This window comes from Hyperoodon ampullatus, assembly GCF_949752795.1.
Source record: "Hyperoodon ampullatus genome assembly, chromosome: 4".
NCBI classification, from domain to species: Eukaryota; Metazoa; Chordata; class Mammalia; order Artiodactyla; family Ziphiidae; genus Hyperoodon; species Hyperoodon ampullatus.
In genome coordinates, this window is record NC_136917.1 from 124479803 (window position 1) to 124504991 (window position 25189).

General features: G+C 36.0%; 1 protein-coding gene across 4 annotated transcripts in view; it reads left to right on the forward strand.

Moving 5' to 3' along the window:
* The window catches only part of SREK1IP1 (SREK1 interacting protein 1), a 127285-nt gene that overhangs the window by 26249 nt on the left and 75847 nt on the right, over positions 1-25189 (forward strand). For all 4 annotated transcript variants that reach the window (XM_079703965.1, XM_079703962.1, XM_079703964.1 and 1 more), the window contains exons 3-4: positions 3129-3272; positions 23531-23603. In XM_079703965.1, coding sequence (XP_079560091.1) covers positions 3129-3272; positions 23531-23603 — 217 coding nt within the window. The remainder of the gene's footprint in view (positions 1-3128; positions 3273-23530; positions 23604-25189) is intronic.

Sequence of the window (25189 nt, forward strand, 5' to 3'; positions counted from 1 at the left end):
TGTATATGAAATATTTATTACAATATAAGGTGTTTGGATGCAAAGCTAGATTAAGTAAAGGAAAAATTGTATCATCAGGAGTTCTGATCAGAAAGGCAAGCTGAAGCAACATAAAAAGTCCTCCTTTCTGCTCCAAAAACAGAGAGGTACTGGAGAAAAATAGAGTAACAACAAAAATAAAAATAACCCAGCTGAAAAAGGGAAATCCCCAGGTGTTGGAAAGGAAAAGGAGCTCAAAGCCAGAGCAGGGAATGATAGCTGAAAACTATGAGGTCCATGGGCCTACTGGGTAGACATTTATGGGATACGGAGTGAAGCTTTAGACCCCTGTGGAATGGCAGCATGGCCAGAGTGGAGGCTCTTGTTTAGAGCCAGATTGCTCAAAAAAACAGTGAAGCAAGAATTATAAAAATTCCATTTACTGTCTAGGGAAAGTGATGAGAAAGTTTACTGTGTTTAAGTTCCTATAAAATAATAATTATAAGAAAAGAAATAATCGAGAATTGGCAACCTGAGCTTATACCTTGTGTAGGTATGAGGAGTGAATTTATACTGCCCCCAGTGAGGCAGGAACTATTTGTCGAAGCTAAGAAATTAACATGAAAAATTGGTCTGGTATCAAATTAAATTAAAAAAGTAAGTCCAGCTACATGTCATTATTAGTGAAACTACTTAGAAAACTAAAAACTGCATAGAAAATTTTAAAATAAAGGGATGGGGAAAAAAGAGCAGATAGATATTAAGTTGAATATTGTTGATAATCAGCTGTTTTACTCATAAAAGTTGCAACTTCATGTGTTTCAACTAATAATAATGGAGAAATTGACAAATCTATAGTGATAAAGGTACTTAAAATTATACTATCAGAAATTATCACCCAAAAATAAGATGGAGATTTGAACAGCAAAATAGACATCAACAAATAGTGATGTATATTATTTTAAAATACATGTCAAGTTTTTCCCTAAATTTACTACATTATAGGCCATAAAAGAAATCTCAGCAAATACTAAAAAACTGATGTCATACAGACTGCACTCTGTGATAACAGTGTAATAAATTTAGAAATCAACAAAAGCATAGTCTGAAAGCTCCATATGTTTGGAAACTGAAAAGAACACTTGTGAATGATTCATTTGAAAGAAATCACAATAGAGAAAACTTGGTTCCAGCAGTATGGCAGACTGGACCCTTCTGTAAACAACTAAGAAACTTGTATAAAATATGCAATACATATTAGATAGATTAGTGTGCTAGAAGAAAATAAAGAATTAAAGAATACTTAGAGGCCAGCAACCAAAGGAAAGCAGAACCTCTAGGAGGTAAGTCTTGGGGGTATTTGCTGAATCCAAGGTTCTTGAACTTCTGTCGTCATGTATTTGGCAGGGTGCAGGGAATAAAGGCAAGGCTCAGGGCCCCACCGAAGATTGGTACCCTACCAGGAGATGCTCTTGTGTAAATCTAGGTCTTCCAAAAGGCTTCACCCTTAATTAAGAGAACTAGAAATAAATCCTAGTACAGAGTTGTAGTGAATCATTAGTGGGTTGTGAAATCAATTATGTGGTTTCTATCAGCATTGAATTTTTTTGAATATCACATGTCGTAATGCTTCATGTAATTTTGTTTTAATTTTTGTGGGTTAGTGTGTATATGTATATGAATGTATATATGAATATACTTGGTTGCATTGTTATTTTTTACTATCGGTCAGCCCTAGTCAAAAGAATTCAGAAGCTACTGCCTTAGAGAAGCTGTGCCATGTGTGCACAGGGAGACGTGTATAGCTACGCATTTCAGCATTATTTATAATAGCAAAATACTAGAAGCAACCTAAGATCCTGTCAGTAGTAGAAAGGATAAATATATTTTTATATAATGGGACATTATTCATCAGATAAAATGAGATAATTATATCTACTTATGTTAACATAGATAAATCACAAAACATAATACTGAATGACAGAAACAAGTTACAGAATGATAGGTAAGTATAATTCAGTTTATGTTAAAAAATAATAAAAATACAATATGCTGTTTTGAAAAGCTAAGACACCAACTTCAGTATACCAGCTTCTGAAGAGAGAATGGAATGGGATTGGGGCAGGGTTCCAAGGGATGGTGCAAGCTCTCCAACTTTGTGTATGTATATGTGCACACACACATGCAGTTTTTCACTTTAAAAAAAATTAAGTGAATAAAACAAAATGTTAGCAAGTGGGTGATAAGCACTTAGGTATTATTAGTGATTTTATCTCCTGTACTTTTCTGGTGTTTGTATTCAATAATATTTGATTTTTTAATTGCATCATGCAATAAGTAGATAACTGTTGTGGGTTTTTTTAAATTAATTTATTTTTGGCTGCATTGGGTCTTCGTTGCTGCCCGCGGGCTTTCTCTAGTTGCAGTGAGCGGGGGCTACTGTTCGTTGCGGTGCACGGGGATGTCATTGCAGTGGCTTCTCTTGTTGCAGAGCACAGGCTCTAAGCATGCAGGCTTCAGTAGTTGTGGCTCGTGGGCTCTATAGTGCAGGCTCAGTAGTTATGGTGCACGGGTTTAGTTGCTCTGTGGCATGTGGGATCTTCCTGGACCAGGGCTCGAACCTGTGTCCCGTGCATTGGCAGGCAGATTCTTAACCACTGTGCCACCAGGGAAGCCCTGTTGTAGTTTTCTTATAGGGAGAATCTTTAAGGACTGAATGGTGTCAGAATTAGAATCTTAGGTGTTCTTTTGAAGAACATGTTCAATTATGTTATTATGGCACCTTTAATTAGGTGAGGGCTGTGTAATTGCATGAGTATAGTAGTCAAGCTGAGAAGCAAAAAGGTATATGGGAAAGGAATAAAACATAAAATCCAACGTTGAGAATATTTTCTTTAGTACATAGTAAGTACATTAATTCAATATCCTGAAATCCATAAGAAGTAACCAAAAAGCATGCTTATTGAATTAGAAGCCCTGTTAAAGAAAAGAAAAAGTTTTCTGAATATTTCATTCAGGTAAAGCAAACTACCACCCACTGAATAAAAGTTAAAACTAAACTGTAACTTGTTGCTTAGTGAACAAACACAGCAAAAAATATAATGTATCTGTAGTTCTGTCATTCATACTTTTTTGTTTGTTTTACTTAGCTGGTCACCTGACTTTTGAATGCCGCAATTTTCTCCGAGTAGACCCCAAAAGGGACATAGTTTTGGATGTCAGCAGCACAAGTAGTGAGGAGAGTGATGAAGAGAATGAAGAACTGAATAAACTGCAAGCATTACAAGAAAAAAGTAAGCAATACTTTTTTCCCCCTCCATCCTTTAAAAATGTTTCTAAATGTTCTGCAGTATTATGTCATGTTTATCTATTGTTCTATTATATTTGTCATTAAGATATCTTTTGCCTCTTATGTAAGAAGTACTGCATAGGTAAGGAAATAGGCTCTGAACATTGTAAGTAATTTGCCCAAAGTCAAACAGTTGGTCAGTGATAGAACCAACAGGCACGTCTATTTCTGATTCCACAACACAGGTTTTATTGTGTTTTGTTTTGTTTTTTGTTTTTCCATCCCACTGGAATGTATCACATGGTACAAAGAGTCTAATTTAAGATTTGATTTCTGTTCCTATTTGGCTACTTTTTAGTATGTGACTTTTAGCAAATCACTTAACTGCTCTGAACTTCAGTTTCCTTGTGGGATAACACAAAGGATTGGATTGTCAAATCACACTCATTCATATCAGAGATCTTAGCAGTGTCAAGCTTTACTGATACCATTGACCCTTGAACAACATGGGTTTGAACTGCATGGGTCCACTTTTACACAGATGTTTTTCAGTAATACATACTGCAGAACTATATAAGCTGTGGTTGGTGGAATCCACAGATGTGGAACCATGGATATGGAGAAACCGCATATATGGAGGGCAACTATAAGTTACACTTGAACTTTGGACAGCACAGAGGGGCAACATCCCTAACCCCTGCGTTGTTCAAGGGTCAACTGTAATTTCAAGTATACAAGTGATTATGAGGCATAGGCAAAGCAGCAAGAGTTTCAGGACTACGGTACAATCTCCCAGGTACCCACTCTGGCCAAGGTTAACATAAACGGTTTCTATATTACTTACACGAAAGAAAGTCATTTTGGTCATGAAGCATCTCAATTTTATGCCCATAGTTACATTTTCCAGGGATTATGGATTTGTGCCCCATAAATCCCTAGATTCCAGGATTATTTGCCATAAACAATCTTAGACATCCTGCTATAAGCAGTTTATAAATAAGGATTCTCTTGCCAACAGCTTGATCATGGACTTCTAGCTGTCAGAACAGTGAGGAAATAAATTTCTGTTATTTAAGCCACACCCCTCCTCCCCCCACAAAAAAGGATTCTCTGGCTAGCAAATAATTTATTTCCAGAAGGTCTGTCATTAGCATGTTGATGAAGAGATTTGACCAAGTTACCTTCTTTCTTTCCTGGGACATTCTCCTTTCCCCTCAAGAAGAGAACAGATTTCAGACCACTGTTTAACCATTTGTTTCCCATCTTGTGTATAAAATAACCTAGCCTTGCAATGGGGTTTTTAGGGATAAAATGTGATGCTGTATGTGAAAATATTTTGTAAACTACAAAATGTTATATGGTAGTTGTCACACAGAAGCAAAATGGAACTTATTTGTATATGGGTTTAGGCATGGCATGAGAGAGATACAAAAAAGGTTAAACTTATTTTAGATCATCAGAGAACAATAAATGCTTAAAAAATTTTAACCTTTCCATATTATATCCAGTGAAGGTAAGTGAAAAAGTCAAATGCCAGGGTACTAGGACAAGCTGGGAAGACAGAAGAGGGATAGTGTTCCAAAGAAAGCGAAGAAGAGTAATAGTAAATATGAGTATATACAACTTAAGGGTAAAGATAGCTGCTTGAATATAAATATTTACTTTTGGGACTTCCCTGGCAGTCCAGTGGTTAAGAATCTGTGCTTCCACTACAGGGGGCACGGGTTCAATCCCTGGTTGGGGAACTAAGATCCCACATGCCGCAGGATCTTTATACATAAGTAAAGATATATATTTACTTCTGCTCCCTACTAAAACAACACTAAAATAGTAGTAGAAGAAATTTTTAAGGACATAAACTCACAAGGGAAAAGAAAATAAGAGTCAAAAAATTTTGCTGAAAAGAAGTTGGGATAGTGATAATGGACTGAACACTTTAAGAGAGCTCAACCCTTTAACAGTGTGGAAAACTGAGAAGTAACCTGATTATACACTGTAAAACCCCTTAAGTCTTGATAATGATTATCCTTTGGTATTTCTGGAAGTGAGAATATTTGTAAGACTAAAAACAGGGATTGGTTAAAAGCCTGAAGTAGTTAGATGTTCTGTTCCCTTTCCCTACTCTGTGAAGCCCTGTTGCCTCGGCAGACTGCCACAGGTCTATTCTCTGGACAGGTAAGACAAATGGTCTTTAAACTGGGACACACCAAACACAAATGAAAATAGTTAAATTAAAGGTTAGATACAGAATGGTGAGAGCCTTCTAGCCATCTTCACTTATTTGGTTCCCAGACATATATCACCCAGGCAGAAGATTTGAAGATACATCTCTGGGAAATCTGACCAGTCTAAGAAGAATGAAATAAGGATACTGACATTAGGGATTCTTCAAAGACAAGGCCTCACCAGATTATCAGTGAAGTCCAGATTTCCAAGCTTTGCTTGCTAAAAGCTTCCAGTCAGCTTTTTAGACAATGAGGAGCACTAAATTTCTGAGGAAAGAGTCTCACATGAAATATACATACCAAAACAGAAAAAATCAACTTGAAAAATATGAGTCTGTACAGGGAGAAAACAGAAATCATTAATATTTAGTTTCATAGAAAGATAAGATACACCACACATGAAACATAAATAAGATACTGCAAAGAAGAACAAAAACAACAAAAGAGCTTTTGAAAATTAAAAAAGAAGCAGACGTGGAAAACTTGATAGAGTTGGAAGATAAAGTTGAAGAAAAATAAGAAGAGAAAAAAGATAGAACAATTGAAGGGTCATTCTAGGAAATACTTCATTCAAATGAGTCCCAGAAAAAGAAAACAGAAAATTTTTTCAAGAACTGAAGAATTAGTTTCCAGATGAAAAGGTTCAACAAGTACCAGGCACAGTGGTACAAGCAGACCCACACAAAGGCACACCATTATGGAACATCGTATCATAGGAAACAAAAAGATATAATCCTGACTTCCAGAGTTGAGGATAAAACAGGACACAGGTGAAGGATCAGGAGTCAGAATAGTTTTGTACTTCTCTAAGGCAATACTGGAAGCTAGTAGAATATGGAAAATGCTTTCAAATTTTTGAAGAAAAATTATATCCAAATTAGAATGATATACCCAACCAAATTATCAACCAAGTGTGAAAGTAGAATAAAGACATTGTCAGACATTCAAAGTCTCAGAAAACAATTTGCCTCTCACTTACCCTTTCTTAGAAAAACCCTGGAATAAGTGTTCTACCGAAGTATGGGAATAGACTGAAAAAAGGAAGACAAGGAATGTAGGAAATAGAAAAGATAAGAAGGGGGCTTCCCTGGTGGTGCAGTGGTTGAGAGTCCGCCTGCCGATGCAGGGGACACGGGTTCGTGCCCCTGTCTGGGAGGATCCCACATGCCACGGAGCGGCTGGGCCCGTGGGCCATGGCCGCTGAGCCTGCGCATCCAGAGCCTGTGCTCCGTGGTGGGAGAAGCCACAGCAGTGAGAGGTCCGCATACCACAAAAAAAAAAAAAAAAAAAAAGAAACGATAAGAAGGGAAATTTGTAGCATGCTAGTAAAGAAAGAGGCCAGAATAGAGAGCAGCCCAGCCACATAGGAACACAACAAAAGATACTAGGACAGAAAACCTAAAACCCTTAATTCCACAAGGACGCTTTCTACCCCATTCATCTATACTGCTCTGTTTTTTTTAAAATAGATGCATAAAACTTTAGAATTAGGAAGAATCTTTAGAATAGTTTAAAAACCAGTTTTGTAGAAAAAGAAAATGAGAACAAGTGACTTTCCAAAGTCACTACCTGGTCACAGTAGAGCCAGCACCATGATCCAGGTTTCTTTCCTACTAGTCCTGTACCATTTTCATTACAATGTGCTGCTCTCCTACCTTAGAGATCATCCAGTCTATTGGTTCTTGACCTTTTTTTCCTTATTACATCAATCTTGAAGGATAAAGTACACTCCCACCATGAATAGTGGTTTATTCTAGAGTGATTTTCAATCAGAAGACCTGGGACAGATCCGCTCTGGGAGAAAGGGGAGGGAGTTAACATATAATAACGCCCAGGACAGGGAATAGTTGGTGAAGCTTCCTTATTAGCATCAGCTTTCCCCTAACCTCACATTGAGAATGGCTTCCTCAATCTAGCTTTTCTCCCTTTTTCTTCCTTAAAAGGTATGCTTGACCGTAGTCACTTAAAGGCTCAGAATTTGTGTTGCATCTCATGACTTCCACCCAGGAAGTGTTCATTCCAGTATGTCATAGAGATTCCAATAATAAAGTATTATAGAAGGGGTCTGTATTTATTTCATGGTCACCTGATGGAATCCCAGTGATCCCCACCAAAATAAACCATAGATTGGTTCCTAAGCACACAGAAGAAGGGGCCTAGAGGTTGTGGTTGTTAGTTCCACTGATAACTTGCTGATATTGCTCAGAATCTCTGAAAGGATGAGGATGAAATACTGACTGATTGAGTGTGAGTTCTTGACCTACATCCTTTAGGTAGTCCTGGAGGCTCCTTGAATCCTTCCTTGGTCCTTAGAGCTAGAGAGCTCTTGTACCAACACTCTTGAATATGGTAAGTTTTTTTTTTTAATGATAGAATAAAAATAGTGAGCCATGAGAAGGCAACTAATTTTTAGTTACTTATCTAATTAGTTGTCCTGCTGTTATGAAATACAGACATGAAAAGGGAAAAGAGAGAAATGTCACCAAAAAATGAATCTTGAAACTTCTTTTTGTAGAAGTTTTGCTTTCTATTTTGTTTCTGTATATATTTGCTTCTATTATATTTCATATTTTTAAATGTTGATTTAATATCATTCATTGAAAACAAAAGACTAAATGACAAATATATCGATTTTGATTAAATTATTAAATCATAATCAATTATTGATGCAAATTAGGAAATGTGAGAGCAGGCCTTGACATGGATGGGAACAAACATTATTGTCTTACTATACTGAGACCTGTGCAGTCTTAGAAAATTATATCACCAAGAAAAAGATCAAATGACGAAAGCAAGGATAATAAGCTCTTACTAACTCACTGTTATGTGTGTGTGTGTATAAACATGCTTACTGTCTAGTGGTACTACAATTTCAAAATTATTAAGGCTTTAGACTGTGCTTTGAACTTCCTGAAGTTTGCTTTTGGAATTGTAAGTGGTAGTAGCAAATATCTCAAGAATAGTTTATGTTACAGTGCAGTGAGTCCCCTACAGACGAACCTTCAAGTTGTGAACTTTCAAAGAGGCGAACGTGCATTTGCCTGTCCAGTCACATAAGTTAGTTCACGTGTCTGGCGTACATTATCACATGCATGCATCCTCTACAGGTGGTTGTGCTTTTGCATACTTTACTGTACAGTACTGTATAGAGTACAGTAGTGTAGTATCTTTATTTCAAGCCTAGGATGTCCGGGAGCAAGTGTAAAAGCAGTGGTGATGCAGCTGGTACTGCTGAAGAACAGAAGAGATTCACGACTCAGGAAATGGCAAAGGGAGTTTCTTTATTTGAGGAGGCACTGTTAGTTTTTGAGGCTCAGGACCCAAACGTAGAACGGTACATGAAGGTTGCAGCAGCCGTTCAGAATGCAATCCAGTGCTACTGTATCATCTATGATGAGGAAAAAAAGAACTACTACCCAGACATCACTGGATCATTTTTTCAAGAGGGTAGATAGAATTGAATCTAGCAAGGAACCAGAACCTGTGCCGTCAACGTCAGGAGTGAGTGAGATTGCAGCTTGCCCTCATCTCCTATTGCTGATGATCCTTCAGCTCTACCACCTCCCACCTCCTCTCCCTCTTCCAGTCAGTAACTCTTCTTGCCTCTTCACTTGATGCCAGCCCCTGTACGCCAGCTGTTGTACTGTACTACTGTACTTTTCAAGGTACTGTACTGTAAGGTTAAAAATGTTTTCTTTATTTTCTGTTTGTTTTTTATGTATTATTTGTGTGAAAAGTATTATAAACCTATTACAATACAGTACTATATAGCCGATTGTGTTAGTTGGGTACCTAGGCTAACTTTGTTGGACTTAACAAACAAATTGGACTTATGAATGTGCTCTCGGAATGGAACTCTTTCATATGTAGGGGACTCACTGTATTTACAAAGAACCAAAGAAATTCAAGAGTATAGATGTTTTTTCCCCTCATTCAATTTACCTAATGTTATTTAATATTAATCAGCAATTTGTCTGTAATTAGAAGGTAGTCCTTTCCTCATATCTCATCCCTTAATATTTAACAGTATTCTTTTAGTTCAGTACAGAAATGTATTTTGACAAACTTGAGGGCTTTTGTGGCTTAGTTTGGTTTTTTGTTTTGTTTGTTTAGGAGAGTTTATGTTAAATACATACATGATTTTATTTAAAGATGGTTTACACTGCAAACTGCATAGGGGAAAATGTCAAAATCAGGTATTTGCATCTTGTCATAAATCTCTCTCCACCCCTTTAGTAACTGCTGGAATCAGATTCAAATGAATGACTTACAAGGGTGGTTTCAAGCTTAATAAAGATAGGACTTAAATGAATCCACAGGATAATTGGAGTAAAGCCAATTTTTGGCTCAAATGTACTTTTTATTATAAGATAACTACAGAAGATATTTGCTAAGCGGTTGATTGGAAAACACAAGAGGGAATGGGAAATTTAGATTAATGGGTGTAGGTTTGGAACTGCCTAGTCAGGCATTTAAAAGCAGTGAGAGTAGCTACAACCTGGTGACAAATATGCAGACAAAGATCTAGCAGCTGAACCTGCTGATACTGCTAGGATGAGTCTGCCATAGTATCCTAAAGCTGTCTCTAAAGACTGGATGATAACCTCTTGACTCCTGTGTGTTACACAAGACACTACCACTCTTGCTTATCATTACAAAACTTAAGGGCTAAAGTACACAAGGACCTTCTTGCCTTCTATTTTGTACTCCAAAGGTTGGTTGTATCATTTTCCAAGAAGTTATTATTTTGCAAAAACTCAAACTCTTTTCCCTACTATGCTTGTGTGTATTTCAACATTCTGTCTCAGAGGAACCTCAGTAAATAGAGGTGAAATTGTTTTAATAATGGTAGTATAGAAACAGTGAACTATCAAAAATAAGCTTTTGTCTTCAGTGCTTGAATTCTCATATCCTCTTATTATCACTACTGCTAGTTCCTAGGGTAAATGACCAGGAAAAAAAATTCCTGAACTCTAGAGCTAATTTCTCTATATAATCTAGTCAGTGGATTCCTTATCCGTCACTCCTAAATGGAAGAGGAAATTATTCCCAGAGCTAGTTTTATTTGTTTAATTTCTCATAACTTTTTTTTTTAACATACTAACAGTAGTTCTTCTAAACTTATGGTACTTATAAAACAACAACAACAAAAATAGCTCTTCAAGAGAAAGTGAAAGTGACTATTTTAAGATCAAATCAAGTAGATTTCAAAACTAAGAATATTACAAGGGATAAAGCAGGGTTTTTTTTTCTTTCATAATGATGAAAGGGTCAGTCAAGAGAACATGGAATACCAACACTAGTATTCTATACCTAGTAACAAAATTTGAAATATATGAAGCAAACTCTGATAGAACTACCAGGGAAAATCCTTGTGGGTAAAAAAATCTACATTTATAGTCAGAGATTTCATTACAATTCAGTAATTGTTGGAACAAGTAGGCAGTAAATCAAAGTATAAAGTATACCTGAATGACACTGTCAACCAACTTGTCCTATTTAACATTTATAGAACACCTCACTCAGCAACAGCAGAATACAGTTTTTTCCCCCTCAGTGCACACAGAACATCTACCAAGATAGACCTTATTCTGTGCTATAAAACAAGTCTCAATAAATTTGAGAATTCAAGTCATGCAAAGTATCTTCTCTAGCCACAAGAAAATTAAATTAGAAATCGATAACAGGTAGCTTCTTGGAAAATTCCCAAGTAATTGTAGCCTAACACACTTCTAAATGTCCCATTGGGTCAAAGAAAAAAAAGAGCCAAAGGAAATTAGAAAGTACTTTTCAACTGTATGAAAATAAAAATACAACATAACATTTATGAGATGTCCCTAAAGCAGCACTTAGAGGCAAATTTATGGCATTCCATGCCTGTATTAGAAGAGAAGAAATATCTCAAATTTATGACTTCAACTTCTACCTTAAACTCGAAAAAGAAGAGCAAATGAAACCTGAAGTAAGCAGAAGAAAGGACATAATAAAGATCAGAGGTGAGGGCTTCCCTGGTGGCACAGTGGTTGAGAGTCTGCCTGCCGATGCAGGGGACATGGGTTCATGCCCTGTTCCGGGAAGATCCCGCATGCCGCAGAGCAGCTGGGCCCGTGAGCCATAGCCATGGCTAAGCCTGCGCATCTGGAGCCTGTGCTCCACAACGGGAGAGGCCACAGCAGTGAGAGGGCTGCATACCACAAAAAAAAAAAAAAAAAAAAAGAAAGAAAAAAGATCAGAGGTGAAATCAGTGAAATGGAAAATAGAGAAACAATAGAGAAAAATAAGTGAAACCAAGAGCTGGTTCTTTGAGAAGATCTATAAAAGTGAAAATTCACTATCCAAACTGATTGGGTTAAAAAATAGTCATAAATTACCAGTATCAGAAATGAATGAAGTAACAACACTACAGATTACACAGATGCTAAAATAGAATATTATGAATAATCTTATGCCAATAAATTGGACAACTTAGATAAACTGGACAAATTACTTGAAAGATACAAACTACCAAAACTCTTTCAAGAAGAAATAGGTAAACTGAGTGGTCTGCATCTATTACAGAAGTTAAATGTTTTAAAACTTTCAGCGAAGAAAATGCCATGGCTGAATGGCTTCTCATGAATTCTGCCAAACATTTAAAGGAGAAGTAATACCACTACTTCTACATAAAATCTTAAAGAGGGGATACTTTCCAACTCAACTTATAAGACCAGCATTACCCTAATAAAAAAAACCAGATAAAGAGGGGCTTCCCTGGTGGCACAGTAGTTAAGAATCCACCTGCCAATGCAGGGGACACGAGTTTGAGCCCTGCCTGGGGAAGATCCCACATGCCACGGAGCAGCTAAGCCCGTGCACCACAACTACTGAGCCCACGTGCCGCAACTACTGAAGCCCACGCACCTAGAGCCCATGCTCTGCAACAAGAGAAGCCACTGCAATGAGAAGCCTGTGCACCACAACGAAGAGTAGCCCCCACTCGCTGCAACCAGAGAAAGCCTACACACAGCAACAAAGAGCCAACTCAGTCAAAAATTTTTGAAAAAATTTTAAATTAAAAAAAAAACAGATAAAGACATTACAAGGAAAGCAGAGACTCTCAAAGAGAATTTTAAGCAATTCTAAGCAATTTAAAAAATGTTAGTAAGTCAAATCCAACAATACATAAAAAGGATAATATATTATGACCAAGTGGAGTTTATTGCAGGAATACAATATTTGTTTTACAATCAAAAGTCATTGTAATTTGCTATTTTTAACAGACCAAAGAAGAAAATCTGTAGTATTTTAAGAAAACCAATATTTTAAGAAAAATTATTTGAGGAAGTCCATCTTCCATTTTTTATAAAAATTTTCAGCACACTAGGAAAAGAAGGAAACTTCATCAGCCTGATAAGGGATGTCCATAAAAAACAGAAAGATTACATTATACTTAATGGTAAAAGACTGAATGTTTCCATAACATAAGGAACAAATCACAGATGTCCATTCCTACCACTTATTTTCAACATTGTAGTGGGGATTCTAGTCATGTAATAAGGCAAGAAAAAGAAATTAAGGTCATCCAGATTAGAAAAGGAAGGGTAAAAACTGTCTTTATTTGCAGATGACTTGGTCATCTATGTAGAAAGCCTAGAAGAAAAGTTCTAGAACTAATAACTACTTTTAGCCAAGTTGTAGGATGCAAGATCAATCAATGGGCAAAAAATCCATGTATTTCTGTATGCTGGCAGTGAACAATGAGAAATTGAAATTTTAAACATACCTATTATAATAGCATTAAAAGTATGAAATACTTAGGGATAAATCTGACAAAAGATGTGCAAGACTGAAACATACAAAACACTGATGAGGGATATTAAAGAAATGAATAAATCATAAGATATACCATATTCATGGACTAGAAGATTCAATCTTTTTAAAAGTTAGTTCTCACTCTTTGACATAAATTGTAGCAGTATCCTTCTGGATCTGCCTCCTAGAGTAATGAAAATGAAAACAAACATAAACAAGTGGGACCTAACTAAACTTAAAAGCTTTTGCACAGCAAAGGAAACCATAAATAAAATGACAATCAACCCACAGAATGGGAGAAAATATTTGCAAACGAAGCGGCTAACAAAGGATTACTCTCCAAAATATACTAACAGCTCATGTAGCTCAATATCAAAAAAAACAACCCAGTCAAAAAATGGTCAGAAGATCTAAATAGACATTTCTCCAAAGAAGTCATATAGGTGGCCAACAGGCACATGAAAATATGCTCAACATCACTAATTTTTAGAGAAATGCAAATCAAAACTACAATGAGGTATCACCTCACACTAGTCAGAATGGCCATCATCAAAAAGTCTACAAACAATAAATGCTGGAGAGGGTGTGGAGAAAAGGGAACGCTCCTACACTGTTGGTGGGAATGTAAATTGGTACAGCCACTATGGAGAATAGTATGGAGGTTCCTTAAAAAACTAAAACTAGAGCTGCCACATGATCCAGCAGTCCCACTCCTGAGCATATATCCAGAAAAAACCATAATTTGAAAAGATACATGCACCCCAGTGTTCACTGCAGCACTATTTACAATAGCCGAGACATGGAAACAGCCTAAATGTCCATTGACAGCAGAATGGATAAAGAAGATGTGGTACATATATACAATGGAGTGTTACTCTGCCATAAAAAAGAATGAAATAATGCCATTTGCAGCAACATGGATGGACCTAGAGATTATCATACTAAGTGAAATAAGTTAGACAAAGACAAATATATATCACTTATATGTGGAATCTAAAAAGATGATACAGGTGAACTTATTTACAAAACAGAAACAGACTCACAGACTTGGAAAGCATACTTATGGTTACCAAAGGGGAAAGGTGGGTGGGAGATAAATTAGGAGTTTGGGACTAACATATACACACGACTATATATTAAAATAAATAATCACAAGGACCTACTGTATAGCACAGGAAACTCTACTCAGTATTCTATAATAACCTATATGGGAAAAGAATCTGAAAAAGAATGGCTATATGTATATGTATAACTGAATCACTTTGCTGTACACCTGAAACTAACGCAACATTGTAAATCAATATAAAATAAAAATTAAATTTAAAAAATAAATTAATTAAAATGTCAGTTCTCTCCAACTTGATTTATAGATTCAAACTAATCACAATCAAATTCAAGCAGGCTGTTTTAGACACTGACAAGTCAATTCTAAAGTTCTTGTGGAAATGTAAAGAACCTAGAATAGCCAAAATACTTTGAAAAAGAACTAAAGTTGGTAAGATTAACACAGCCTACTTTCAAACTTTCTGTAAAGCTACAAGTAATCCCAACAATGTGGTATTGATGTAAAAGTTGATTAGTATAAGTGAATAGCAACATACATATATGGCCAATTCATTTTTTAACTGTTTATTTTGAGATAATTGTAGATTCATATGCAGCTGTAAGAAATAATACAGAGAATTCCTTGTACCCTTTACCCATTTCCCTCATCTTCCAAAATTGTATTACAGTATCACAGCCAGGACATTGACTTTGATACAATCAATGTACACAATATTTCTAACACTACAAGGATCACTCATATTGTCCTTCTATAGCCATACCTTTCCTCTTGTCCTTACTTAATCTCTGGCAACCAAAATTTTGCTATTTCTCTAATACTGTAATTTCAAAAATGTTTTATAAATGAAACCATACTTTTCCAGATTGGATTTTTTTCACTAGCTATAATTCTCTGGAGATTCACTCAGGTTGCTATATTTATAAATAATTTGTTCCTTTTTATTGTTGAATAGTAGTCTATTATATGGATACCACAGTTTAATCATTCACCCATTTAAGGACATCTGAGTTGTTTCCAGTTTGGGCTATTACAAATAAAGCTGCTATCAACAGGATTTGGGTAAACATAAATCTTTATTTCTATGAGATAATTATCCAAGAGTACAATTGCTGGGTTTTATGGTAGTTGCATGTTTAGTTGCTTAATAAACTGCCAAACTGTTTTCCAGAGTGGCTATACTATTTTACATTTCTACCAAAACATGTATGAGTGACCCCATTTCTCTGCATCCTCACCAGCATTTGATTTTGTCACTTTCTAAAAATCTTAGCTTTTTGATGATGTACAATTACATCTCAATGTAGTTTTAATTTATATTTCCCCAATGGCTAATAATGTTAAACATTATTTCATAGTGTTGAATGTTGAGTTCTTTACATATTCTAGATACTAGTCCTTTTTTAGATGCCTGGTTTGCAAATATTTATCCCAATATGTAGCTTTTCTTTTCATCCTCTTAATAGGTGTTTCACAGAACAATAGTTTTTAATTTTGATAAAGTCCAATTTATTAATTTTTCCTCTTATAGATTATGCTTTGGTTTCAAATGTAACTCTTTGCCTGTCTCTTGGTCTCCTTTACTTTTTTCTAAAGTTTTTATAGTTTTATATTTTACATTAGGTCCATCATCCATTTGATTTGATTATTGTATAAAATGTGAAACTTAGAGCACTTAGTATTTTGCTTAAGAATGACCAGTTGTTCCAGCACTGTTTATTGAAAGGCTATCTTTCTTCCATTGAATTGCTTTTGTGCTCTTGCCAAAAATAAGTTGGTCCTATTCGTGTGGGTTTGTTTCTTGGCTGTCTATAATGTTCCATTGATCTATGTATCTATCCCGCCACCCAGTCTTGATTAATGTAGCTATAAGTCTCAAAGTTGGAGGGACTGATTTTTTCTACTTTATTCTTCTTTTTCAAAATTGTTTCAACTATTCTAGTTTCTTTTCCCTTCCATATAAATTTTAGAATAATGTTTATATCTACAAAGAATCTTTCTGGGATTTTGATAGGCATTGCCTTAAACATGTTTATCAATTTGGGGAGAATTGACACCTTTACTGTGTTGAGTATTCCAACCCATGAATGCAATATGTCTCTCTGTTTATTTAAATCTTTGATTTCTTTTCTCAGCATTGTGTAGTTTTAGGATTATACCTATAAATTTTTTTTGAAAACTTATAAATTTTTTTTTATTTCATTGCCTGCATGTTCATTACAAGTATATAGAAATACAAATGACTTTATCTTTTATCTTTGCTAAACTCACTGATTAGTTCTAGGAGTTTTTGGTAGATTCTTTGGAATTTTCTATGTAAACCATCATGTCATCTGCAAACAGGAACAGTTTTATTTCTTCCATTTTGATCTGTAAGCGTTTTGTTTTCCTTTCTTGATTTATTGCTATGGCTAGAACTTATAGCACTATGTTGAAAAAGAGCAGTGAGAAGTGAATTCTTACCTGGATTCCAGTCCTAGGGGACAAAACCATACAGACCTTAATGGTTAGCTGTAAGATTTTTTGGTAGCTGCTCTTTATCAAGTTGAGGAAGTTTCCCTCTATTCCTATTTTTAAAGAGTTTTTATCATGAATGGGTGTCAGATTTTGCCAAATGCATTTTCTGCATCAGTTGATAATGATCCTACGATTTTTCTTGTTTAGCCTCTTAATACAGTGGATTACATTAATTGATTTTTGAATATTCAACCAGCCTTGCATCCCTTGAATAAATCACACTTGGTCACAATGTATAACTTTTTTTATTTTTATTTTTTTTAATTTTTTTATTTTTTGCGGTATGCGGACCTCTCACTGTTGTGGCCTCTCCCGTTGCGGAGCACAGGCTCCAGACGTGCAGGCTCAGCGGCCATGGCTCACGGGCCTAGCCTCTCCGCGGCATGTGGGATCTTCCCGAACCGGGGCACGAACCCACATCCCCTGCATCGGCTGGCGGACTCTCAGCCACTGAGCCACCATGGAAACCCTTTTTTAAAATATTAAATGCTGACTTCTATTTGCTAATATTCTGTTAATGATTATTTGCATCTATGTTCATGAGAGATGTTAGTCTGTGGTTTTCTAATTTTGTACTATTTTAGTCTGATTTTGGTATCAGAGTAACATTAGCATCATAGAATATTGAGAAGAGTTTCCTTCTCTTCTATTTATTGGATAAGATTATATAAAATTTGTCTTAATTCTTCTTTAAATGCTTAGTAGAAATTTTCAGTGTAATCATCTGGGCCTGGAGATTTGCTTTTCAGGAGCCTTTAAATTACAGATTCAATTGTCTTAATAGTTATAAGGTTATTGAAATTATTTACATCATATTAGATGAGTTGTGGCAATTTGTGTTTTTTGAGAAAGGGGTCCATATTGTCTAAGTTGTTAAATTTATGTTTGTAGGGTTGCTCATAGTATTCACTTACCCTTTTGATTTCTGCAGGGTCTGTAGTGATATCCCCATTTTATTGCTGATATTAGTAACTTGTGTCTTCTCTTTTTCCTTTCACAGTCTTATTAAAGATCTGTGGTGTTTTATTGATCCAGTTCTTGTTTAATTTTTTCTTCTGTTTTCAATTTCATTAATTCTTGTCCTTATCTTTTTCCTTATACTTGTTTGGGTTTATTTAGCTCCCCCCACCCAGGTTCTTGAGGTAGAAGTTTATATTACTAATTTAAGACTTTACCTCTTTTTTTTAATTTTTTTATTAGTTTCTGCTTTATAACAAAGTGAATCAGTTATACATTTACATATATCCCTATATCTCTTCCCTCTTTTGTCTCCCTCCCTCCCACCCTCCCTATCTCACCCCTCTAGGTGGTCACAAAACACCGAGCTAACCTCCCTGTGCTATGCGGCTGCTTCCCACTAGCTATCTATTTTACATTTGGTAGTGTATATATGTCCATGCCTCTCTCTCACTTTGTCCCAGCTTACCCTTCCCCCTCCCCATATCCTCAAGTCCATTCTCTAGTAGGTCTGCGTCTTTATTCCCGTCTTGCCCCTATGTTCTTCATGACCATTTTTCTTTTTTTTAGATTCCATATCTATATGTTAGCATACAGTATTTGTTTTTCTCTTTCTGACTTACTTCACTCTGTATGACAGACTCTAGGTCCATCCACCTCACTACAAATAACTCAATTTCGTTTCTTTTTATGGATGAGTAATATTCCATTGTATATATGTGCCACATCTTCTTTATCCATTCATTCGATGATGGACACTTAGGTTGCTTCCATGTCCTGGCTATTGTAAATAGTTCTGCAATGAACATTGTGGTACATGACTCTTTTTGAATTATGGTTTTCTCAGGGTATATGCCCAGTAGTGGGATTGCTGGCTTGTATGGTAGTTCTATTTTTTAGCTTTTTAAGGAACCTCCATACTGTTCTCCATAGTGGCTGTACCAATTCACATTCCTACCAACAGTGCAAGAGGGTTTCCTTTTCTCCACACCCTCTCCAGCATTTATTGTTTGTAGATTTTTTGATGATGGCCATTCTGACTGGTGTGAGATGATATCTCATTGTAGTTTTGATTTGCATTTCTCTAATGATTAATGATGTTGAGCCTTCTTTCATGTGTTTGTTGGCAATCTGTATATCTTCTTTGGAGAAATGTCTATTTAGGTCTTCTGCCCATTTTTGGATTGGGTTGTTTGGTTTTTTGATACTGAGCTGCATGAGCTGCTTGTAAATTTTGGAGATTAATCCTTTGTCAGTTGCTTCATTTGCAAATATTTTCTCCCATTCTGAGGGTTGTCTTTTCATCTTGTTTATGGTTTCCTTTGCTGTCCAAAAGATTTTAAGTTTCATTAGGTCCCATTTGTTTATTTTTGTTTTTATTTCCATTTCTCTAGGAGGTGTGTCAAAAAGGATCTTGCTGTGATTTATGTCATGGAGGATTCTGCCTATGTTTTCCTCTAAGAGTTTAATAGTGTCTGGCCTTACATTTAGGTCTTTAATCCATTTTAAGTTTATTTTTGTGTATGGTGTTAGGGAGTATTCTAACTGCATTCTTTTACATGTAACTCTCCAGTTTTCCCAGCACCACTTACTGAAGAGACTGTCTTTTCTCCACTGTATATTCTTGCCTCCTTTATCAAAGATAAGGTGACCATATGTGCGTGGGTTTAGCTCTGGGCTTTCTATCCTGTTCCATTGATCTATCTTTCTGTTTTTGTGCCAGTACCATACGGTCTTGATTACTGTAGCTTTGTAGTATAGTCTGAAGTCAGGGAGCCTGATTCCTCCAGCTCCGTTTTTCGTTCTCAAGATTGCTTTGGCTATTCAGAGTCTTTTGTGTTTGCATACAAATTGTGAGATTTTTTGTTCTAGTTCTGTGAAAAATGCCAGTGGTAGTTTGATAGGGATTGCATTGATTCTGTAGATTGCTTTGGGTAGTAGAGTCATTTTCACCATGTTGATTCTTCCAATCCAAGAACATGGTATATCTCTCCATCTATTTGTATCATCTTTAATTTCTTTCATCAGTGTCTTATAATTTTCTGTGTACAGGTCTTTTGTCTCTTTAGGTAGGTTTACTCCTAGATATTTTATTCTTTTTGTTGCAGTGGTAAATGGGAGTGTTTTCTTAATTTCACTTTCAGATTTTTCATCATTAGTGTATAGGAGTACAAGAGATTGCTGTGCATTAATTTTGTATCCTGCTACTTTACCAGATTCATTGATTAGCTCTAGTAGTTTTCTGGTAGCACCTTTAGGATTCTCTATGTATAGTATCGTGTCATGTGCAAACAGTGACAGCTTTACTTCTTCTTTTCCGATTTGGATTCCTTTTATTTCTTTGTCTTCCCTGATTGCTGTGGCTAAAACTTCCAAAACTATGTTGAATGATAGTGGTGAGAGTGGGCAACCTTGTCTTGTTCCTGAAATGGTTTCAGTTTTTCACCATTGAGGATGATGTTGGCTGTGGGTTTGTCATATATGGCCTTTATTATGTTGAGGTATGTTCCCTCTATGCCTACTTTCTGGAGAGTTTTTATCATAAATGGGTGTTGAATTTTGTCGAAAGCTTTCTCTGCATCTATTGAGATGATTATATGGTTTTTCTCCTTCAATTTGTTAATATGGTGTATCACATTATTTGCATGTATTGAAGAATCCTTGCACCCCTGGGGTAAACCCCACTTAATCATGGTGTATGATCCTTTTAATGTGCTGTTGGATTCTGTTTCCTAGTATTTTGTCTAGGAGTTTTGCATCTCTGTCCACCAGTGTTATTGGCCTGTAGTTTTCTTTCTTTGTGACATCTTTGGTTTTGTTATCAAGGTGATGGTGGCCTTGTAGCATGAGTTTGGGAGTATTCTTCCCTCTGCTATATTTTTTAAGAGTTTGAGAAGGATGGGTGTTAGCTGTTCTCTAAATGTTTGATAGAATTCGCCTGTGAAGCCATCTGTCTTTTCATTTTTGAAGAATATTTTCACTGGGTAGAGGATTCCAGGATTCCACTTCTTTCTAGCTTCCATCTTTTCTGATAAGAAATCTGCTTTCATTCTAATTGTTTTGCTTCTATAAGTAACATATCATTTTTCTCTGATTGCTTTCAATGTTTTTTCTTTGTCATTAGTTTTCATAAGCTTAATTATGATGTGTCTTGATATGAATTTCTTTGAGTTTATTTTGAATTTGTAGGTTTATGTCTCTTACCAAATTCAGGAAGTTTTCAGCAATTATTTCGTCAAGCACCTTTTTTTAAAGCCTTCTTTATCCTTGCTTTGCAGGATTCTAATGACATAAATATTAGCTCTTTTGCTGTTATCCCACAGGTTTCTGAAACTCTGTTCTTTTTAAGTCTTTCTTCTCTCCATCATTCAGATAGGTTGATTTATATTGTTTTGTCTTCCTGTTCAGTGATTATTTCCTCTGTGTTTCCATTCTGCTCTTGAGCCCTTCCACTGAGTTTTTTATTTTAGTTTATTGTATTTTTAGTTCTAAACTTTCTATTTGTTTCTTCTTGGATTTTTTAAAAATTAATTTATTTGTTTTTATTTTTGGCTGTGTTTGGTCTTTGTTGCTGTGTGCGGGCTCTCTCTAGTTGCGACGAGCAGGGGCTACTCTTTGTTGCAGTGCACAGGCTTCTCATTGTCGTGGCTTCTCTTGTTGTGGAGCATGGGCTCTAGGCGTGTGGGCTTCAGCAGTTGTGACACGTGGGCTCTAGAGCACAGGCTTAGTATTTGTGGCACACGGGATTAGTTGCTTCGCAGCATGTGGGATCTTCCTGGACCAGGGATCGAACCCATGTCCTCTGCATTGTCAGGCGGATTCTTAACCACTGAGCCACCAGGGAAGCCCTCTTTGGATAATTTATTTCTTTGGGTATTTCTATTTTTTCATTTGTTTCAAGCATGTTCATAGTTGACCATTGAAGCATTTTTATGATGGCTGCATTGAAATCTTTTTCAGATAATTCTAATATTTCTGTCATTGTGGTGTTGTCATTTATTGTTTAATTTTGTATTCAATTAGAGGTCTTTCTGGTTCTTGATTTGATGATTTCTTTTCAGTTGAAATTTGGACGTATATAAAACTCTGGCTTTTCTTTAAACCTTTTGTTTTATCTGATTTTCTCTGGTACCACTCCAGAAGGAAAATTGAGGATGCCAACTTGATCCTGCCAGATGAAAATAAAAGTTCAGTTTCACCACTCATCCTCCACCAAAACCTAAGGTGGACATGGCTTCTTGTTACTGCTGGGTGAAGGTCGGAATATCAGCTCCCTGTGTGGTGCCCCCTGACACCATGTTGAGGGTAGTCTTGTTACCACAGGGTGACAGTGAAAGCACTGACTTTCATTAGGTTTCTTCTGACAATACTTAAGCGTGGAGGGGAGGAGTGCCTCGTTATTGCTGGGTGGGGTTGGAAATCCAGGCTCCTTGGTTGGTCTCCACTGACACTGTTAATGGAGGTCTTATTACTGGTCAGTGGGGATGAAAGTTTGGCTCACCACTTAGACTTCTCAGGAAGGGGGATTGAGATATCTCTTCACAGACTCACGGGGGGAAGTCTATGTTCTTCACTCAACCTTTGGTAACATGGGTGGGGGTGGTGCCCCATTTTTTTCTGTGGTGTTTGGCTGGAAATGGCAGTTATTATCTAAAAGTTTCCTGTCACTAGGCTGTCCCTTTCTTGGTCCTTTGGCTAGAGAGAGCAGGCTATTGTTGGGGTATTTTTGTCTGCACCTGTTGATATTGCCAGGTTGCCGGCTTCTTCAGCTGTAAGTCTGGGCTGTATAAAGCAAAAAGAAATTTCAGGGAACTCAGCAGTGTGTCGTTTTCTGTATTTCAAGATCCCTAGCTAGTGTCTGTCTTTCCACCTTTTACAGTCTTCTTATGCTTGTTTTTGTAATGTCTGGGGTTTGTAGTTATATTAATGGGAGGAATAGGAAAAGTACATCTACTTCATCTTCCTAGAAGCAGAAGTTCAACTGGTTTTTGACAGAGGTGAAAAGACAGTTTTGTATAGAAAGAATAGTCTTTTCAGCTAATGGTGTTAGCATAAAAGAATGTCAAAAAAAGTGTTAAGTGAAAGAAATAAGTTGGAAAATATTATATATTATATGCCACAATCCATTTTTCAAATGAAATAAAAACTTGGGACTTACATGTAATTATGTTTGTATAAGTGAATGTTTGTGTGTATTTGGTTATGTATAGAGAAAGCCTAGAAGAATACACACCAAATTGTGTACTTAATAAACAAGATAGAGAATAGTATGTATTCTCTCCTTCCGAGATACCAACGACATAAATATTAAATGTGGTTATTGTCCCATGACCTTAGGATTTCATGATCCTAATTTTGCTTGAAAAAGAAGATTTTTTAAATTATACATGATTGTATTGTTTCATTTCTTAAGGCCTGGAATAGTACCCACCAAACTGTCGATACTGATTTGCTTTAGGAATTAGAAATGAAATATTTGAATTTTTTACTTAATGTACTTAGTAGATTTGAAATCTGTATTAAAAGCATATAGTACTTTTATAATGTTTTTAATGAGTAAAAATAATCAAGAAAGGGGACATTGTTACAAAAGAAGTGCAGTATCCTAACAGTGAAATTCACCAACCAGCAACCAAAATCAAAAAATGTATACATACCATATTAGTATATAAACTGATGGTGACCTGATTCTTTCCCCTCAACACACAGGAATAAATGAAGAAGAGGAGAAGAAAAAAGCAAAAAGCAAAGAGAAAATCAAGTTGAAAAAAAAAAGGAAAAGGTATTTTTTTAACTTTTTTTTTTAAAAAAAAGCAGGACTGTGGATCTAGATGGATTATAAAATTTTATTTTTCATGTTATAGTCCAGTTAATTTAATATTATCTTAATGAAAGTTAGGTGTTCAGTTGTTTCAGTAAAATAACAAAATCCTTCATGTCAGGAATCAAAAATAAAGTCAGCACTCAGCCACCTTAAATTTTCTTTTTTGGAGCAAATCAAGGTATAAATAAATAACAGCCCCACCCGCTTCTTTTATGTATTCTATTTGTATTCTAGAATTTTTAAGTTTTAGAACATCAGTTAAGTTTTTAATTGGATGTATGTCTAAATTCTTCACATATATATTTTGTCCTCATATGTATGAAGTTGGAGCTTAAGTATTTGTATTCTCAAAATATCATTGCCATGGCTAAGAAATTAATTTATTAATAGGATTTATGTACTCATTTGTCATGCTAAATACCTTCAGATCTTTCAGAATTCTCATCAGCCATCTATGAATTTTTACTATCAACTCTTTTAACAACAACTGGTTAAAGAAATTGATCAAAAGACTGAAGAGGCAACTTCTTCCTTGGTTCATGAGTGAGCTTTCATTTACACTAGAATAAACATGTACATATAGACACTTTTAAGGGCATTTAGCAGGTAGTAATATCTAGCTTGGACCTTAGTTCTCTGACAGTAGGTTCTGCACATCAGGTGTTGTCACTTTGTAGTTTTTATAGAGCATGTAATATATACATTCTAACACCCTCAGCTACTTTATAAATTGGAAAAGTTAACTCACTTTCAGGTGTTGGGAGTTAATAATGTTTAAGAACTAACACAGGAAGGTGGAACTCAGTGTATCGTGTAGTCTGATGAGTGTATTGTTTAATCATTTGCATTAGCACAGCATGTGGATCGCTTACAGCAGAAGTGAGATTTTCTGTTTTCTTCCAAATTTTCACGTACTGGTTTTAGAGTAACGTATTATTTACTCAAGCCTCTCTACCTTGGGCCTCACCCACCTCAGACAGGGCCTGAAATTAAAAGAACTTTCCTAAGTACACTTAGCAAAGGTAACGCCACCTGATGTGGTTGCTCTGCCAAAGTGTAACATTCTGCCTTAAAGAGAACCCAGATCCAGAAAGCCAAAGAAAAAAGTGCAGGCAGAGAAGCAGAGCTGGTTAGAATGTAGAGGTCAAGCAGGTCTTTAAACAGGAAAGTAGGCAAGAGTTGAGAAAAAGAGTTGAAGAGAGTGCAAGAGAATACATGAGAAAATAAGCTCAGGAGATGGCCAGAGTCTGAGAAGGTGGACAAGGAAGAGGAAGGAACACAATGTTACAGAAACGGGGGAGGCTGAGAGTCCCTGATCAAGGAAGGCAGTCAAGGAATTTGCACAGTGAGTCACTCTACAGACACAACCTTGTAGTCTCATGTGTTTACTTTGCCTTCTACTGTATGTCTTTTAGGTTTTCTTAGTTTGGGTTTTAACTTCTAATGTTTAGATCGCTCAGCTATCTCTGGGATGCCTTTCAGATTTTAAATTAACTCAGTTTCTGTTTTGTCAACACATATTTGGGGTCTGGATATTGTTGCAC